The sequence below is a fragment of the Leptonotus elevatus genome, chromosome 2 (genome assembly GCF_054856555.1).
Source record: "Leptonotus elevatus isolate MCC_2025b chromosome 2, RoL_Lele_1.0, whole genome shotgun sequence".
Lineage (NCBI taxonomy): Eukaryota > Metazoa > Chordata > Actinopteri > Syngnathiformes > Syngnathidae > Leptonotus > Leptonotus elevatus.
The window spans coordinates 10964421-10983672 of NC_141240.1; the positions used below are offsets into that span (position 1 = coordinate 10964421).

At 41.1% G+C, this 19252-nt stretch overlaps 1 protein-coding gene across 2 annotated transcripts; it reads left to right on the forward strand.

Moving 5' to 3' along the window:
- The first annotated feature begins 1032 nt into the window (after positions 1–1032).
- Positions 1033–6350, forward strand: kcnk15 (potassium channel, subfamily K, member 15). 2 transcript variants are annotated; one of them, XM_086070086.1, is made up of 3 exons: positions 1033–1136; positions 3466–3816; positions 3983–6350. In XM_086070086.1, exons 2-3 carry the CDS (start codon positions 3534–3536, stop codon positions 4969–4971), a joined length of 1272 nt encoding a protein of 423 aa, XP_085926212.1. In that variant the 5' UTR covers positions 1033–1136; positions 3466–3533; the 3' UTR covers positions 4972–6350. The 2 variants fall into 2 exon arrangements, with proteins under 2 accessions (XP_085926212.1, XP_085926213.1); XM_086070087.1 differs by lacking the exon at positions 1033–1136 and adding an exon at positions 2549–2567.
- Positions 6351–19252: the final 12902 nt, after the last annotated feature.

The window sequence follows — 19252 nt, forward strand, 5'->3', positions numbered from 1 at the left end:
TTATTCATTCCCTGTTCTAAAAACAGTTCACCAGTGATACAACATTGGGATTTTCTGGGAATGTTGTAGAAGTGATCATCTGAAAATATGAACACTGGAATATTTTTGTAGAAATAAAGGGTTGCATCTTGATACTTTATTTACCAGTTTCTGAATTATTGTGAAAAATCAACATGATCAGTGGGATGATGATGCTAATATAACATTAACATTAAAGAGTGTCCGGTCTCCCCCATCCTGTTTATCATGGGCATGAATCTCCTCATTTCTAAAAGCCTCCAGAGGTCCAACATTGGAATCTGGTGTCCGTCAACCGGCGATAAAGCAGGAGTGAAAACCAGATCAGGATGGAAGCGGAAGGCCTCTACAGCACCCGCCCACTTTGGGCGAGAGGTGGGGTACACCCAGACCTGGTCACCAGCCAATTGCGGGGCACATTTAAACAAAAAGTCATTCTCACTCTCAATTACACCGATGAGCGATTTAGAGTCTTTAATAAATCTGTAATCTGGGAGCAAGCCCTGCTTCAAGATTTGAATCCAGGACCTCTAGGCTAAAGGTAAATGTGCTAACCACTATGCTGCCCATAAATTTTACATAATATTTAGTGCTATTTGTTTCCATAAAATACATGACATTAATTGTAACCCTGAAGTGTCATAATATCCAGACCTATAATGCAATCCTCTCTCCGTCAATGCCTTTACACTGAATCTAGTATTAATCTGCTTGTAAATTGTTATATAACAATGCTAGTTGGTGGACAGATGGACAAAAAAAAGAACTAGAATTGGAAATACATTTCATGACATAATAATCCTTTATACGGCCGCTGCAGTGGAAAAATTATACAAGCAAAGATCAAATATGAGCACAACTAAATTGAAAGAGTCTCATGCTAAGAGCAAAGAAAGCACAATTTTAGTGCCAAGATGGAATCTGATTTATTGCACTGGTATCACGTTGATAACATATGCTAAAATTAGCATGTAACAATAAACGAAGCATTGGACAAGGTCCACTGTACAGTATAGTTCCTTTATGTATGCACACACATGCATCAAGGCTCAAACTCACATATTTAGTGGTCTGAACAAATGATTGGGCCCATACTGTCCACAGCTCGACAGGAACTGGTGAGATGCATTTGTACAATACAGAACTATAAATAGAATCACGTATCTTTAGACAGGAGATTCATTGTTGATGGCCATTGGTGTGAGTTTCTATTTTTAGATCTGGTTGCTGTGGAAACCAGAGGGCTCTGCATTCACAGTAGCTATTTAGTGTTGCCTCTTCATCACTTATGCTGTTTACTCAATGAGTAGGGAAACATTTGTTAATACACAGCAAGATTAAACAATTCAGAGACTGGATTATGCTAATTGGAGATTAGTCACAAATTTAGACATTTTACTGTGTAAGATTTGCTTTCTGTAATGAAATGCTGTCTGGAGAAAAATGGTTGTAAGTCTGAAACCTTTTGACCATAGAAATAGGGTGTGAGGTGAATATCCACAAGGCTCATGGCATGACCCCTGGCCTGGCTTGGCCACCTCTGTTTGGCTTTTTCTTTAGAAATAACAACACAGTACAAACAACCACAAAAGGAGTATTTCAAATCGCACTGTTGTACAGAAAAAGGGGTTGAGCGTAAAAAAGGCATGCGGATCCACCATTGCATCAAAATGGGGTCTAACAGAAAAAAATAAGAAAAAAGTGCTGACTGGAGCCTGTAAAGAAATGATTGAGAAAATGTTAAATTATTTCATTTGTAGCCTGTTCTTTTGCCTTGATAGATACATTTCATCAATCCATGCGAAACTAAAGTTATTTGCGTGATAATCAACCTGACATGGAAGAAATGACAGAAGCTAAGACATATTATTCACTGTAAAGCAGTGATAAGAAAATGAAGCTTCATGACCCACTTGCGATGTTTTTTTAACTCCTCTAGATGGTGCTTTTGGTTTCTATATGAAGGTTATTGCAATGTAATTTAAATTTCCACTGCATCTTTAAACCAAGAGCACTATCTAGAGGAGTATAAAAACAACGCTTCACGAAGCTTCAATTTCCCATCACGACACAGCATAGTCAACATAGAGACATTATAGATACAAACAGTGGCTGGCAAAATAACCTTACAACTAAGGGTATATATTTTTCGTCATTTCTGGGAGTGACAGACGCTCCCTTCCAGCCACAACACAAATAAACACATTCTATGTACACCAGGGGTGGTCAAGTTCGGTCCTCGAGAGCCCCTATCCAACCTGTTTTCCATGTCTCCCACCTTCTGAATCTAATGATCATTGACAATGACAATGATAAGGCCTGATAACGATCCTGATCATGAATCAGATATGTTAGTGGAGAGAAACACGGAAAACAGGCTAGATAGTGGCTCTCGAGGACCGAATTTGGCCACCCCTGATGTACACTATCATGTTCACAGATTATTATTATTATAAATATTTTTGCTAGAGGCTACAAGGCTGGAAAAGCATCACAAAGGTGTAATGCCAAGGTTTGGCGATGTCATTGGGTCATGGCAACAGCATAAGGTAAAGGATTTCAAACTGAATTCTTAATCCCTTTTAGATTTTTCTTAAATTATCTGTTACAATACTTTTTTGTTAATCTAAAAAACCCCCCACTGTTTTGTTGAAAGTAATGCTATGCTCTAAATTGTGTGAAAAAAGAAATACTTGAGAATAAAAGATGAACTATTCTTCTGTCAAACCAAAATATTTGTAAAGTTAAAATATGGGAGCTGTCCTCTCTCTTCCAATACTTTTGTATAATGGGAGAGCACAGTGTAAGTGTGTAATATATTATCGCCTGTTTTATTTTTAATCTGGGCCAAAAGTAAAAGCGCATGTTGCATATCAGCCTCAAACTCACTGTTGCCCGTGCTTGCTTTCGCTACAGGTAACCATGGAAACCAACATATAGAACAGGTCTCTACAGAAGCAGTGAATATAACATTGAATTGATGTATTCTTTCATTTCTCTAATGGACATCCACAGACATATTTCGCGGTATTCCTGAGCACAATGATGTTGTAGGCTATTTGTATCACGTCATTACCAAACAAAGGTTTCCCCACACTCCTTTTCTTTGTTGGCATTGATCCCACGTACACGCTCAACTTCCGTTCGTGTTCTGAGCTGAATGTGCCAATTCTTTGCGTGTGGGTTGCACCCTTTCTGACAACTACGTAGTAGAGGAAACGGGTCCAGTACCTGACCTGACCATGGTGCTGGACGCCCGATGGGAGGGTGGACTTGTTGCTTACACACGCACACGCACACGCGCATGCACGAATACATACAGTACCGGGGTCTTGTTTTGCGCATGCGAAGAGAACATCTTTAACAGATCACCGTGTGGATTATGATGAATCGCCTCCTTTGATTAAGTAAATGTCGACGTAAACGGCCATCTTTCTCACGCAACAGGCTGCACCGCCAATGCGAAGAGCAGCACGCTCCCACCTGTAACCGCGCTTCCTACGCCAGCGCCGAGGATGAAGAAACAAAACGTCCGGACCCTGTCGCTCATCCTCTGCATGTTCTCCTACTTGCTGGTGGGCGCCGCCGTGTTCGACGCACTCGAGTCCGAGACGGAGACCTCCCGCAGGCGCGTGTTGGAGCAGAAGCGCAACGAGATGAAGAGGAAGTACCGCTTCTCCGAGGAAGACTACCGCGTAATCGAGCGGGTGCTGCTGCAAGCGGAGCCTCACCGAGCCGGGAGACAGTGGAAATTTGCCGGTTCTTTTTACTTCGCTATTACGGTCATCACCACCATTGGTAAGATGGAATTCACATTTGAATAATTCATTGCTATTACATAGCCACCTGCAGTGATCATGTGATTACCGCCTTTGGAATAGGCCTGGTACTTTTTGTGCAGTGAAAGTGCTTAAAAAGGTGGATTCACGATTAAAACTCACATGAAACTGCCTCTCATTTGAAGGTTACGGCCACGCGGCACCAGGCACAGACGCAGGGAAGGTCTTCTGCATGTTCTACGCGGTACTGGGCATTCCTCTGACTTTGGTCATGTTCCAGAGCCTGGGAGAGAGGATGAACACATTTGTGCGCTATCTCCTCCACAAGACCAAACAGTTCCTGGGTTGTAAACGCACTGAGGTGTCCATGGAGAACATGGTTCTGGTGGGATTCTTGTCTTGTATCGGCACACTGTGTGTGGGGGCTGCAGCTTTTGCTCACTTTGAGGGATGGAGCTTCTTCCATGCTTATTACTACTGCTTCATCACGCTCACTACGATTGGCTTCGGAGACTTTGTGGCCTTGCAGAAGAAGGAGGACCTGCAGGAGAAAACCCTCTATGTGGTTTTCAGCTTCATGTACATTCTGGTGGGACTTACAGTTATCGGGGCCTTCCTGAACTTGGTGGTGCTTCGTTTCCTCACCATGAACAGTGAAGATGAGAGAAGAGACGCTCAGCAACGGGCGTCGCTGAAGAAGGACAGAGGATTTTTAGATGGGGCCTTGAGCCACCATCTTCTGGGGGAGCGCAACAGAAACGAGTGCCGGGAACGGGGCAGACACAACACGGCGTACGGTCACAGCCGCAGTCTGCTGCTTTTGCCCGTGGAGGAGGGAACCAGTCGCACCAACCTCATCAGCTCCTCGGCGGAGCGCCACCAGCGAGGGACAAGCCCTTGCAAACATTCGGAGGTCACGCCAGACGCACGCACGTCAGAGTCAAGCCTCAGCTCCCTCTGCTCGTGTGTGTGCTACCGTCTGGGCATTTGCGATAGCCCCCTCGTGGCCCGCAGTCAGCGCAAAGGCGGCCACGTCAGCTCTGTTTACTACAACTCGGTCTCCTACAGGATCCACAGCGGCAGGAACAATACTGGGCTCCATTCACCTGGAAGCGCACACTCTCCGGGCCACAGCTTCCAGGAGTTCCCGAGAACGAGGAGACTATCTTTGTGAAGGCCAGTCTTTGTTTTTGTTTTTTTAATTCTTTTTTTATTTTCACCTTGTTTGGGAATGGTCAGTGAAGTGATTTTGCATCGAAAACCAATTTCTTTGATAAAGCTCACTACTGTCGATGAAGCTACTGATGCACGTTTTCCAAGTGCATGCTCAGTGGAATGTGTAGCACACGATGTGGATATGCATGAGTGCTTTTGTAATATGAAATGTCTTCTAATCCACATTGAAAACTAAAATGTTTTTCTCTTCCCGTAGCATGCTACTAAATAAGGAACAGCTCTCTGTATCTCTGCACAGTACAACTACGCTAATACACAACATGAATGCCTCTTTGACCGTGTCACAACATTAGGGGTGTGTCCCAAAAAATTTATTCTCATAAGAATCGCGATTCAGAATCGCTAAATGTCCCAAAATCGATTTTATTTAAATTATTTTATACTGTCTTCCCTTTGTTTGTGTGTGCCTTTATTGGGAGCGCTGTTCATGTTGTACCATGCAGTGTGGTTCCACGCGGTCTGATTCACTGTTAAGTTGTAGCACATTAGAGAGTAGAAGGAAAAAGTCACGATCAAGTCATTGCAATAAAAGTTGTTTTTTTGCAGCGTGGAGCCGTTCTTTTGAGTGATAAAAGTGCCGCTAGTAGAGCACTAATTAGCATTAGCGAGTCAAACTGGAGTAGATCATTACGATTCCTTGAACATCTATAAATTGAAGCAAAAATCATTGTCATTAAAATCATTTTGAATCAAAAAATCGAAAACAGAAAATCGATTTTGAATCGAATCGCGCATCATTAGATTGCACCTAATGATTTGACCGGTGAAAGGTGAAAAGGCCTTACGAACTTTGACCCAGCAAACGAGAGCTGTGGCTTCTTTGCTCAGTGAATTTAATACTGTATATCTTTGTAATACATATCAAAAGGGGTGGTTAGTGGTTAGTTTTAATTGTCTAGCATTAATGCACTTGAATGAAAAGACTGCTTAAGCTTTAAGAGAGGCCGTCAATACCTGATGCAAAATGTAGCATGGTACAGTAAATCTCCCAATATATTAGAAAACAAATTAGGGAGGCGGTGTTGACTTGAGATTTAATGTGTTTCTTGTAATATTGTTTGATTAAACAAAACAATACAAAAACAAATGACAGTATTCCTTTGTTTTTATTAAAAGTCTTGTTTACTTTGGCCACTCATAAAGTTGTTTTGTGCTTTTTTCAACTACACAGTATATATGTTAGGTATATTATTTCAATGAGTTTAAAACACACATTGAAAGCCTTGTCTAAAGACAAATTTCTGGCATCCAAGCAGAGGAATAGTTGAGAGCGTAGGCTTATTTTTGCTAGATAGGAATTAGCTGACGTTTATTCTAGCGAGCAAATGTCATGTGGTGGGATAGTACCAACTACCACAGTCCCCTGTTTGAACTAGATTGAGAGAAATCCATTGTTGTGTCATGATATACAGTTCACATGATGATAATAAGGCCAAGAGAGCCCATTAAAGGGAAACTCCAGCCGGGTAGGCCCATCTTCCACTCATAAACTATATGTATTTTTTCATCAGGAACATTTATTTTAAGCTTGCAGTTTCAATATCATCAATTTGTTTTGGCAAAATCAGTAAAAAAAACTCATAAAAACAACAACACGCCCCTTCTTAATAGCCAGTATCGCCACACCCATCTCACAGCCACACTTGGCTGGAAAAGACCGGCCTTCTCGATGGAGCGCTTGTGGCCCGAATTAGTGCTGTCACTATCGGATTTTTTTTAAATCGATTAATCAATCGATTATTCAATCAATTAATCGACTAATCGGATTATTTTAAATTTTGCATTAAAGGGTATTAAAAAAGCATTTTCCCTCAGATTACGGTTTATTAACCAGTGATTGGTGTTTATTTTTATACTCCGTATTTATATAGTGATCTTACCAATTTGGTCATTGTTTCCAAATTAAAAACAGATGTTTGCAAATGTCTTATTTTGATTCTTCTTTCATAAAGATATGCAGACATCAGTGAACAATTACTATTGATATGCTGAAATCTGAGGATTTGGACATTTTTACACGATTACTTGATTATTAAAATAGTTAGATTAATTTGATAATCGATTAATCAATTAATTTTGACAGCTCTAGTCCGAATTTTTCAAAGTCCACTCATATGTAAATTTTCTGCGCCTCATTGGCGTCGCGCGCGGGCGTTCTGCATTTTTCAAAGTCCTACTTTTCGACAGAGCAACCTCTGAGGGTTGTCGTGCACTTCTCTAGCCAATAGTTGACGCTCTCGAAGCGGCCACAGCCAGCGATCGCCGCACGCTGCCGATCTGCTTTACTCACACTTCTGGCTGGACAGAAGCCAGCATTTGCCCCGGCCACTATGGCTGCATGCAGGTCTGGGCTGGCACAAATAAGCGGCCCTGGCATTTTGACTTGGGCCCGCCGGCCCAGCCCGATTCCTGACCATCCTTGGCTAACACGGCTAATATGAAATGTCTTCTAATCCACATTGAAAACTAAAATGTTTTTCTCTTCCCGTAGCATGCTACTAAATAAGGAACAGCTCTCTGTATCTCTGCACAGTACAACTACGCTAATACACAACATGAATGCCTCTTTGACCGTGTCACAACATTAGGGGTGTGTCCCAAAAAATTTATTCTCATAAGAATCGCGATTCAGAATCGCTAAATGTCCCAAAATCGATTTTATTTAAATTATTTTATACATCCTTGGCTAACACGTAGCTCTACCACTGATGTTTATTGGTTTAATTTGCTCTCTATATTGTAAATGGATTAATGCTGCACCCTCTCTCTCTAGGGGTAAAATGGAGGAAAATAATAATTGAATAGCACCACATCAGCCCCAAAAGACACCAGCCCACCGGGCATCTGCCCTGTATGGCAGATAGCCAGTCCAGCCCTGGCTGCATGTGTGGTCGATTCTGAGCTCCTTGGCTGCCTGACCGGTCACCGGTGGCGGACGCGACGTCCAGGACATGGACCCCCATGCTGTTTTCATCCTGCAAAATTCATTTGTCTGTTTAGCAGCCGAACAACTGCTACCTTACTAGCTGCTTGCCTGGAGTCTAGCAAAACTTGTGTCGCTAAATGTCTAAAAAACGGAGACCAATCGCCACCAAAATTCAAACGCACATCAGCACAATATTTCGACTTTGTGGAGGTTGTAATGCTGTTTCCTCATAGGAGCTCACATTATGTCAATACAATTCCAAATAATGGGCCGATCGCTTTTATATTTTCACAGGTTGAGGTGGACAAGAGTAGGAATGTGCACAATGCATGTTTTGGTGATGATTGGTCACTATTTTCAGACACTAGATGACAATAGAACGCGACAAAACAAGCCAGAAAACAGGTTACGATGCTTGCTTCCTTCCATCAATGACGTTGACAGTGAGATGAGGGAGCAAGGCAGACCACGCCCAAAAAGTGGGCGGAACAAAATGTGTGTAATGTAGTCATATAAACATGTTAAATCACTATTCACTTTTAGGGGGGTGAATTTTAATCTTTCATATAAGTACCATGTTCATCTCAATAAAGTGTCCATTTAGCATGATTTTTTCCTCTTAAAACAGAGAGGACCAATGAGAGGAGCTCATGCAATTGAATTCAAAGTATTCTTAAAAGTTCATTTCTGTTCATGTGTTTTACGTTCATTGTATTTAAAAAAAAAAAAAAAAAAAAGTAGAGCGTTTTGACAATTTGGTAGGCCTGCTCGCTAATTAGAGCAGGTTTACTCCAGAAAAAAAAAAGATTAGGCTACTGTTAATGTAGAAGGTTGCTGCTGTACCAAAATGAGTGAACTTCACTCAGAAGTTAGGGTTAGGTTACAATATAGATATATTTTATGATTCCACTTAATTTCTTTATTTTTTGTTATTTTTTTGCTGTGGCTCAACATTTAAACGGGTCACGAAAAATAAGATGTTGGGATTAGCATCGTCATTACCGAGGATAACTTTGACGAGGGGGCCCTCTGCAGGGGACAACTCTCCTTGGGAATGTCTGAGGAAGCTGAAGTTATATACGTCACCGCTAGAGGCCAGCATTTACCCACAAAAGATAATAGATAACTTCCGTTCCCCCTGGAAATTTTGGAATGGCTGTTGTGTGGAATTGGTGATTACTACTTGTCATAAAAATATAAACCTGAACTATCATTTTACATTCAAATACCAACTAAACCTGAAATGTCTGTCAGCCAATGCCCAATTAGTTTTTTGTTGTAATTCATCTACTCGCAAAACTGAACACAATCCACTGAATCCAGACGCACCACACAACCACACACTGCAGCCATTGGAAATATTACAGACTATGTGTAGAGCAGTGATTGTCAACTCTAGTGCAGTGGCACATAAATTATCCAATCGTTTAAAAATTGTTTACTACAAAGAACAAGCATCTATTTATGTCAGCAGGGTATAGTGAGGGGCAAACCAATTCATGTTCTTCCACTTGATGGCAACTAACATGAATCCACTTTTGTGCCATTTTTGTTTAGTAGTACACCATTAGTTCTTATGTAAAAAAAAAATCATTGGCATAACAAAGTTTGGGAACCACTTTAATTGAATTTACTGTACTGTATGTAGGTGGAGTTAACATGTTCTCCCTGTGCTTGGTGGATTTTCTCCAGATACTCTTGGTTTCTTCCACATCCTAAAACATCCTTGTTAGGTCGACTGAAGACTGTAAATTGTCCATAGGTGTGAATGTTAGTGTGGCTGGTTGTCTGTATGTGCTCTGCCATTAACTTGCAACCAGCCCAGGTTGTACCCTATGTCTCACCCAAAGTTTGCTGGGGTATGCTTCAAATGAGCACAAACTAGAAAATGGATGGGCGGATAAGCAATTAGTATCTGACATACAGTTCATGTATCACTTTGTGCTCACTTTAATAATATCCTAAAAATCCTCTTTAGTATATTTTCCCCATGCATTTTGTATGTTACTTTTCCTTTTCTGGGTTGTGGTGATATTATTTCAGTGGACTGGTGAGCAAAATGGTGAATGGGCTTTCCCTTCTTTAGCACTTTTGTAACTTAGATACTTATAGGTTATAAAAAAGAAAGAAAGAAGAAGCTTGTGATAGAACTTCACTCAATGAGTTTATTTGAGGGAAACAAGGCGTTTCGCGTTGAGCGTCACCAGGTTCATCTCCATTTTTTGTTGTTTCCCTCAAATAAACTCTTTGATTAAAGTTCTGTCAGTGTGCGGGGGATTATTTTTTCTGGTTGTCATACACAAGCTCCGAGCTCCTGCTGCCCACCAGCACCTGACCATTGGCGGCTGTGCATAGACACTACTCCATTGATTAACACATACTGTACACATATTTACGTACATTATAGTTCGCTCCATTCATGGCGCAACTTACGCCACGTCACGACCAGGTTGAGCGGGAGTGGACCGCAGTGGCGGCGGCCTAGCTGGGCGGAGTTTCCGCCGCAAGCGCTACTGCCGGTCGTCCCACAGATTCGGGCCGGCTGGGTTTCGTTGCGGGCGTTCTCTCTCTCTCTCTCTCTCTCTCTCTCTCTCTCTCTCTCTCTCTCTCTCTCTCTCTCTCTCTCTCTCTCTCTCTCTCTCTCTCTCTCTCTCTCTCTCTCTGTCTCTCTCTCTCTCTCTCTCTCTGTCTCTCTCTCTCTCTCTCTCTCTCTCTCTCTCTCTCTCTCTCTCTCTCTCTCTCTCTCTCTCTCTCTCTCTCTCTCTCTCTCTAAGGAAACCTTGTTCTCGTCGCCGCCATTTCCGCATTCCGCCCGCCCTTCGATTTGTCTTTAATTATTTCGTTCCCGCTGCTTGAATCTAATAAGTAACATTCACTTCTTCTTTCTTCCCTTGCGTTGGTGATACAAGTGGCTAAATTAAAAGTAGCTCGTGCATCCGCTACGCTAAAGCCTTAAGTAAATGAGTACTCCAGGTACCTGTGGCGGTCAATAAATGCAAAATAACAATTTGAGCCGTTAGTTCCTGACCGAAAAACGGCCACAAGAGTGGGGCCGATACCAGTATCGATATCCATCGCGAGTGCCGATACCGTGAAACATGTCTGGTATCGGTACTCGCCCATCCCTAGTCACAAGTATTGAGGATCAAGGCCACACCTTCAGGTCGGGAGATGACTATTCTAGCACCTGAGCCATGCCACGCCCGGTAGTCACATATGGAGAAAGACAACCATTCATGTCGTCCCTGAATTGGAATAGACCACGTTCATCTAAATGGCAGGTGAGAATTCTACCATTGAACTACAGAGGCATCTGCAGTGTTCACCTTAAAGAGGACAGAAGAGCAGAGAGAATTTAGTTATAAAGCAGACTGCATTTTGTCATGAAAGCCGAAGCAGAAGTCTTTGTTTTCAGCCGGCCGCCAAAAGACTGATCACACGGTCGAGACTCCCTGCCGGCTGCTACATGTGGTGACCCATGGGAATGAAACGGTGCTGGCTTGTCACTGGGCCAACCGTTCGATTTGTTTACAGATGCAATATGTCCATCTTGGCTGAGAACTAAAAGAAGCCAGGGGAGCTGGTACTTGCCAGCTAAGTTTTATTTTTTATTTTATTCCGGCTTTCTCTCTCTTGTTTCTCACTCTGATGATTCCCTCCACAGGGAGCATTTGAAGAAGAAAACACTTTCATGCTGATCAAACATCAAGCGTTCTCTGGAGTAATTGAACACTGTGACACTTTCATTGTCTTCTGCTTGATTTATGGCTGTCTGACTATATAACAAATTGGTGTCGCTTTTTGGTAGCACATCTTACAAACATTGCTTTACACAATAGTTTTGCGTTTTGATGCAAGCGAACCTATTGAAAATACATTCATTAGAATGTTGAGACTTTTCCGGTTATCTTTATGATGCCCCAGTGTTCCTGCTTACAATAGGCATCAGCAGTCACTATTCAGTGTTGTGTGAAGTACTTCACTGAAAGATGTTTGCTACGACGCTCAAACCTCAAAGGCATGCTTTTTATTTGATTTATTTGACTTTTTTTCTCATTACGTTTACATTTTCATCAGTTGAATAAAGCTTTGATCTCCCATCTGGGGGAAAAAGTGCGGTGACAGTTGAGAAACGAAGTAATGAATTCAAATGTGGCAGTCACGGACGGGTGCACTTTTGGGCGTACCCGCGGTTTATGGCGCAAAGACATGCAAAGGAAAGGAAAAGGTGCATCAAATGAACTATCATCAAAGTGATGCAGACCGATTCTCACACACATTGCAGTCGAACTACATGAGTAAAGACATGCGACCAACTTTTACTACAAAATAGCAAGAATGATGAGGAATAATATCGAGGTGGTTCTGCATCTTTCTTAAATAAAGATGGTTCAGATGATCATTTCAGGTATGGGCTGACTGCATTAATTTAACTGCACTACTCAGTAGCTTTCTCCTTTCCATATCGAAGTCCACAGAGGTCACAATCCACTTGAACGGATTTATTTGTACTTGTTCATCTTTAATGGTATCATTAAAATGTCATACTTGTTCCCCAGGTCTCTTGGCAGCAAGCACGAAACTTTCCTGTGTAATGGGCTCGCTATTGAACATTCACTGGTAATTGAACAATAATGAACTGTTCTGTGACCCGTGTGTGTGTGTGTGTGTGTGTGTGTGTGTGTGTGTGTGTGTGTGTGTTTGATTGATTCTGAAAGCAGTCTTTGAGGGCACAATGTGTGTCTGCAGGCTGAGCAGGCACCATGTAAAGAGATTGGTGATCACTTATAAACATGGCCTGTAGAGGGCAATGTTGCACCTCATGTATCATCGCTCACTGCTGGATGTTCAATTGTTAATACTTCCTACTTCTTCCTCCCGTTCTCTTGTAACTTGACACTATATGTCACCATTTGTGTTTAACTATTCCATCACAATATACAAATACATAATTTTATTTCAGGCAGCAGGTGGTTCACACTTCCGGGCCACATTTCTGAGGTCCAGGTGCAATTCTTGGCTCCAGCCTTCCATAAGCATGTTTTCCAGGCGCTTTGTGTGGGTTTTCTATGGGTGCTTTGTCTTCTCCCCACAGTCTTCATTTAAGTCTTTAAATTTCCCTCAGGTGTGAATGTGAGGGTGCATGTTTTTGTGTGTGTGTGTGTGTGTAAATATGTCCGGCGATTGGTTGTCCAGGGTGTACCCAAAGTCAGCTACGACAGGCTCCAGCTTACTCGTGGCATTATGAAAATGGATAGAATCCATTCATTATGTTTGATTCATTAACACTCTCCTTCACATGTAAACTTACACAATTGTGAGGTCATTGATGTAGCTCAAGACCAGTAGAAGTTCTTGCTCTTGCCTCAGACTCGATTCCCCCAAAGTCTTGGCCTCAGTTTCGGATCGACAGGACTCTGGATTTTCCGTCAAGACCGGTCGAGCAACAGCACTGAGCTGCTAATCTAAGGGTCAGTGTAAGATTTAGTGCCATCTAGTGGTGAACTAAAACAATTTCATGTGCGCTACAGTGCCTCAGCGAGACCACACTTCACAAGCTTGAGCGTGAACGAGTGAGCAAGCAGCCCAGCAAACATGAGCTAGCCGGAGCGGCCAGCAAGAGTGGCTAACAAAAGCAGCTAGCAGAAGAAGCTAACAAAAGCTAGTGAGCGCAAAGCAGAGGGAGATGATCAGCGAGAGCCCGAATCACGGGTCCCAGCTGTGGAAGGTAAGCAGCGGTCGATCATTGGGCGCGACACTAGCTGCAAGCAACATTAGTGGCTAACTCTAGGGGTGTGCCAAAAAATAGATTCTCATAAGAATCCCGATTCTCATTTAGTACGATTCAGAATCGATTTTAAATGTCCCAAAATCGATTTTATTGAAATTATTTTATACTGTCTTGTCTTTGTCTGTGTGTGCCTTTAATTGGCGCGCTGTTCATGTTGTACCCGGTTTGGCCACTGAGGGGCAGTGTGTTTCCACATGGTCTAATACACTGTTAAGTTGTAGCCACATTAGAGAGAAGAAGGAAAAAGTCACGGTCAAGTTATTCCAATAAAAGTTTTTTTTTTCAGCATGGAGCCGTTCTTTTGAGTGATAAAAGTGCCGCGAGTAGCTCGCTCTCAGACTGGAGTAGATCATCACAATTCCTTGCACATCCATAGATTGAAGCAAAAATCACTGTCAATCAAATCATTTTGAATCAAAAATCGTTCTTAATCGAAAATTGATTCTGAATCGAATCGCAGACCCAAAAATTTGAATCAAATCGAATCATGAGACATTCCCACCCCTACTAACTACATTCGCGAAGTTCTTTTCCTGAGGGCATCTGTAGCAGAAAGATGGCAGCAAAACATGTCAGTCTCCTGTAAGGCGCAGCGTAACCTATGTAATATAATTGGCGTGTACCAGACCTACCATTATATAAAAAAATTGTTGATGTGATAGAACATATTTTTTTTGCATATTATTGAAATTAGAAGTGGTTTTTTTTTAATGAATGAATTATTAGTTCACCACTAGATGTCACTAAATCATACACTGCCTCTTTAATATGATAATAAGGAGAAGCACTTGATAATAACAAACAACCCAAAAACTTTTCTTGTGTTTAATCATTGTATGATGCCGACACACAGAAAACTTGTGATTTCAAGAATAAAAATAGAGTAAGAGAAAAATCATATAAAGAAGAAGGAGGAAGATGCTACATGAACAGTTGCCAAGAAAGTTGGATGTTTGGCTTTAATGGAGTCTATCTATTTATTTCTATCATAATCATATGATATGATTTTTATGTGCTGCTGCCAGTACTACACAACAACAAAGTGATCATTTAAAACTGCTGATGGGAAGCAAATCTACACATACAACAATTATGCAATGATCTTAAAAGAATACAATTTAAAAAACTGAACAAAAGCATCCACACAAGCCAGGATGCATTAGAAAAATCCTCCTCGGGTCTCCTGACGGCGGTGTTCGGTTTAGGTGAACGGTATGGGATTTTTTAAAATAGTTTTTTGGTGAACTAACGAATACACACACATACACTCGCACGCACACCCCCACACACATACACGTACACATACTCACCCACATACCAAAAAAAAAAGAGAGCAATGATGATGACATTACCGAATGAACAATTCTGAGCTCTTTAAAGAAAAAAGAAAAAAAGAAAAAAAGAAAGAAAGAAAAATCATCCATCAGACACTATTGGCAGAAGACACAGTCAACCGCAATGACCGATGAAGAACTTCTCACATGGACGACATTTGAAATGTTCAATGGCATTCAACAGTCCTCAGCTTCTATGATTGGACTGATTAGGCTACTAATGTTCTTAAGAAATTTCCAGCGCCAAATGATGTTCTTAAAAGAAAAGAAAGAAAAAGGGAAAAAATAACAAAGGTAAGAGGAAAAAAATGATATGTTGTCTTTTTTTGGATTTTACTTTTTTACTTTATGACAAGTCACTGATGCTGTAATGGTTCACTCACCTGGATTCCATCCTGGCACCTTTGGTTCAATTCAGTGATAGCATTGATGTGAGTGTGGAAGTTTGTCTGTCTCCATATACGGCCCATAACTGACTGCTAACCAGTCGAGAATGTTGTCTGCCTTTACCCCAAAGTCAGCTGGGATGGGCTTTCGCTCACCTGTGACCCAAACAATGACAAGCGCGATACAAAATGGAAATTGCTGCAATTCTGCCAGTCTCGCCAGTCATCTCTCTAAAACATTACTTTTGTTGGTCCTTCACCATAATGCCCTCGCTGAGGTTTTTCCTTGAGCACAGATGGAGAGCAACATGAAACTGTGGGGACCGTCCAGGCTTGTGGCCAAAACTGCTCTTTGTGTGGGCAGGTAAAATGTTTGGAGAGTGATGTGGAACGACAACAGGCCAAACATGACAAACACAATATTTTGTGATGGCTGAATCACTGAATAAAGATGAATGTTTGATTCTTGCAGAGAAGGAGCGATTCCTTTATACAGGAAAAAAAAAGAGCTCGTGATTTTAGCCAAATTGCCAGTGATTTATTCTGCAATTTGTTTTTCTGAAATGGGTTGAAATGGATTGTAAGAGTTGTGCTTTCAAGGGGTGATGTAATGGGTCAGCACACATTCTGATGAGCTGCGCTTGTGACCGTCATTTTCCTCGATCGCGGCGCGCACGTGAACTCTGATAGAATCGTTCTTTCATTGCAGTTTCACAAGCGTTCAGGGAAACCATTAATCCACCTGGGGAACAATGTTTTAAAAAAAAAGTGTGCAACGGTGTTAAACTGAATGCCTCACATGCTGTAAGTGCAGGAGCGTGTGCACTTTTCACATAAAAAAAACAAAAAACTCTGAGTAACTACTGCCACAGTCTGTTATTAATTCTAACTAAGTGGAGCAATTACAGGGAAGAGCCCAATGAAGCCATTTACATTTGCTTATTGTCAGTTGACCTTTAATACAACGTTTTATTTTATAGCTGCTTCCTCCCACATTCCACAAACGTTCATGTTCTAAACTCACTATGGATGTGAATATAAATGTTTATCTATACTGTATGTGCCCTGTGGTTGACTGGTGACCAGTCCAGGGTGCCCCAATAATGAACGCTCAGTTCACTTTAATTGTCAACCTAACTCACACTGTAGATAAAAACGTTTGCCATATTATATGATGAAGTGACAGCGGTTGGTGAAGTCAATCTGACACTAGATTGTGATCTAATTACTCAGCGTAGGAAATGTCAAGTGCAGCCTAAAAGCTTCTGAGGAAGGCAGAGGATCCTGTTAAGGTGTTGCGATAAAAATATGGAAGCGCTGACAGTATAATAGAACAACTTATAGCTCACAGCTGATTACTGCTCGCATGGTCCCCAAGGATGTGCCTGTTTTTCACATACTGAAGCCTCCCGATATGCTGTTTACGCTGGTGTGCATAATCTCGCTTTAACGACACCTTCAAGAGCGACTACAAAGTGCTGTCACATTAAAGGGCAGCTTGAAGTTTGGCTTGGTAATGATTTTAGGTGGCAAAGTGTATTTTCAGAGGCAACGTTATGCTCTACTCTGCTAGGAGTGACACACTACATAGACACAAGTATTGGGTCACGTGGTGACTGCACTCTTTTGGGTGACTTTGTATAACGACTTTGGAGTGTCTGTGGAAATTTGTGTCTGGTCATTTAGAAATACTTTTGTGGTGACACAAGCAAGGTTATTTTAGTTAACCAAAACTAATGAAAAAACTAAAACTAAAATTAAAAAAACAATTTCCTTAAAGAAATGTACTCATTCACTGCCATTGACGGCTATAGACGTCAAAAATTAATTTAAACTATTTGTTTTACACTTTTCCCACTTTTGTTAATAAGAGTATGAAAACCTTAAAAAATTGTACATTTAGAACAGATATAAAATTTGTGATGAATCGTGAGTTAATTATTGAAGTCATGTGATTAATTACAATAAAAAAAAAATTGCATGACTTTACTAGTTAACTCACGATTACTCACAAATTTTTATATCTGTTCTAAATGTACAATAAAAAAAATCTAGGTTTTCACACTTGTTAACAAAAGTGGATTTTTTTTTAAACTTATAGAAATAACTAAAATAAATGTTTGACGTCTATAGCCGTCCATGGCAGTGGATGAGTTAAATAAAAACGAAAATACTTAAAAAAAAAAAAAAAACTAACTAAAACTAACTATAATTATAGCAGAAATGGCCTTCGTTTTAGTCTTTGGTAATTAATTTAATGCATGAGCCTTTGGGGATGATTTTAAATGTGATTTTAAGTATATTTATTTCGATACTAACCTGAATAAGGACATTTGAAAGTGTGTCACACAGAAGTGATGTTATCTAGCAGCAGCCAATAGAAAAGCACCTTCAGATGACGTCACTCCAAGGCGACAATTTTGCAACGCTAGGTAAGAAACATGTTACTTTTTTCATTTTAATATGGTGTTTATTAAATATTACGCACAAGTAAAACACTTAAAAAAACTAAAACTAATATTGAAACTAACTACAACTAAACTAAAATTAAGCATTAAAAAAAAAAAAAACTAAAGCTAATGAAAACAGAACCACCCTGAAAACTAATTAAAACGAACTAAATTTAAAAACTAAACTCAAAAGGAAATAAAAACTAACTAAAATGAAAATTCCAAAACTAAAATAACCCTGGAAGATATAAAAGTGAACCCGAGAGAGGGTCTGATGGATACCACACTGACCAAACTGTTGGAAGAATAGAACGATGAAAAATGCCTTGGTCAGATCAGGCATTTTGTCATTATGCATTTTACATGGAAGACAAGAAGCCAGACACCTTGGAGAAAAAACATGCAAGCACGAGAAGAACATGCAAACGGTGGGGGGAAGGGGGGGGGGGATCACAGTGCTGCTGAAGTCATTAATAAATCGATAAAATGATTCCACTAAAGATATGTGCATGTGAACGATATTTTTCCCAGCAGGGGTGATTAAAATCATACTTGAGTCGTGAAAATAAGTGCTTATGCCTCCTAGCTTAATGCTCAGCCTGGATAATTACCTACCAAATGTTTCGTACCCTTTCCCTCCTTTTGTGACGTGTGCATTTTGGCATGCTTTCTTGTAATCTCTCAGGTTCTTTGACACCTTCCTCCTATTCTGTTTCTGGTTAACCATTAAGCAGATGAACATCAGACTGCACAGACTTTAAAGCAGTGCCAATGAAGTGTGCGGGGGACAGCAGAGGCTGGATGGAGGAGGGTGCATTAAAGAAGTGCTTGAGATAAATAATCATATTTCTATGCACCCACGATGCTGGAAAAGCACCATCTGGGACAGGCCATGGATTTGCATTACAATATAAATGGGAAGTTGCTGGAGCTGAAAGGGTGATGTGAAGTCATTCAGCCAGCCCCCTCACTCACTGACAGGTTGCATCTCCGTCCCTGCACCAGGCAACAGGAAGGAGCGAGGCAATTTGTTGGCACTCGGTACACTGCTGTATGTTTGTCGCTCGACTGACCTCCCCTCTCGCCTCCATACGAACACCCCCCCCCCCCCACTTCATCTTTCTTTAACACGCGAGCTCATCTTTTTTCAAATGCCACATCTCCGCACACAGCCTGATAGCATATGCACCAGTAGCTTCCCCTTTCAGACATGATCTTCAATGATCCCTCAGCGCTCTCATAAAAGCATATGTTGAAGTAAATCAAAGGTGCTGGTGACATGGAAGTCTATGTAAAGTCACATGCGACCTTTGAACTTGCCTATCACATTAA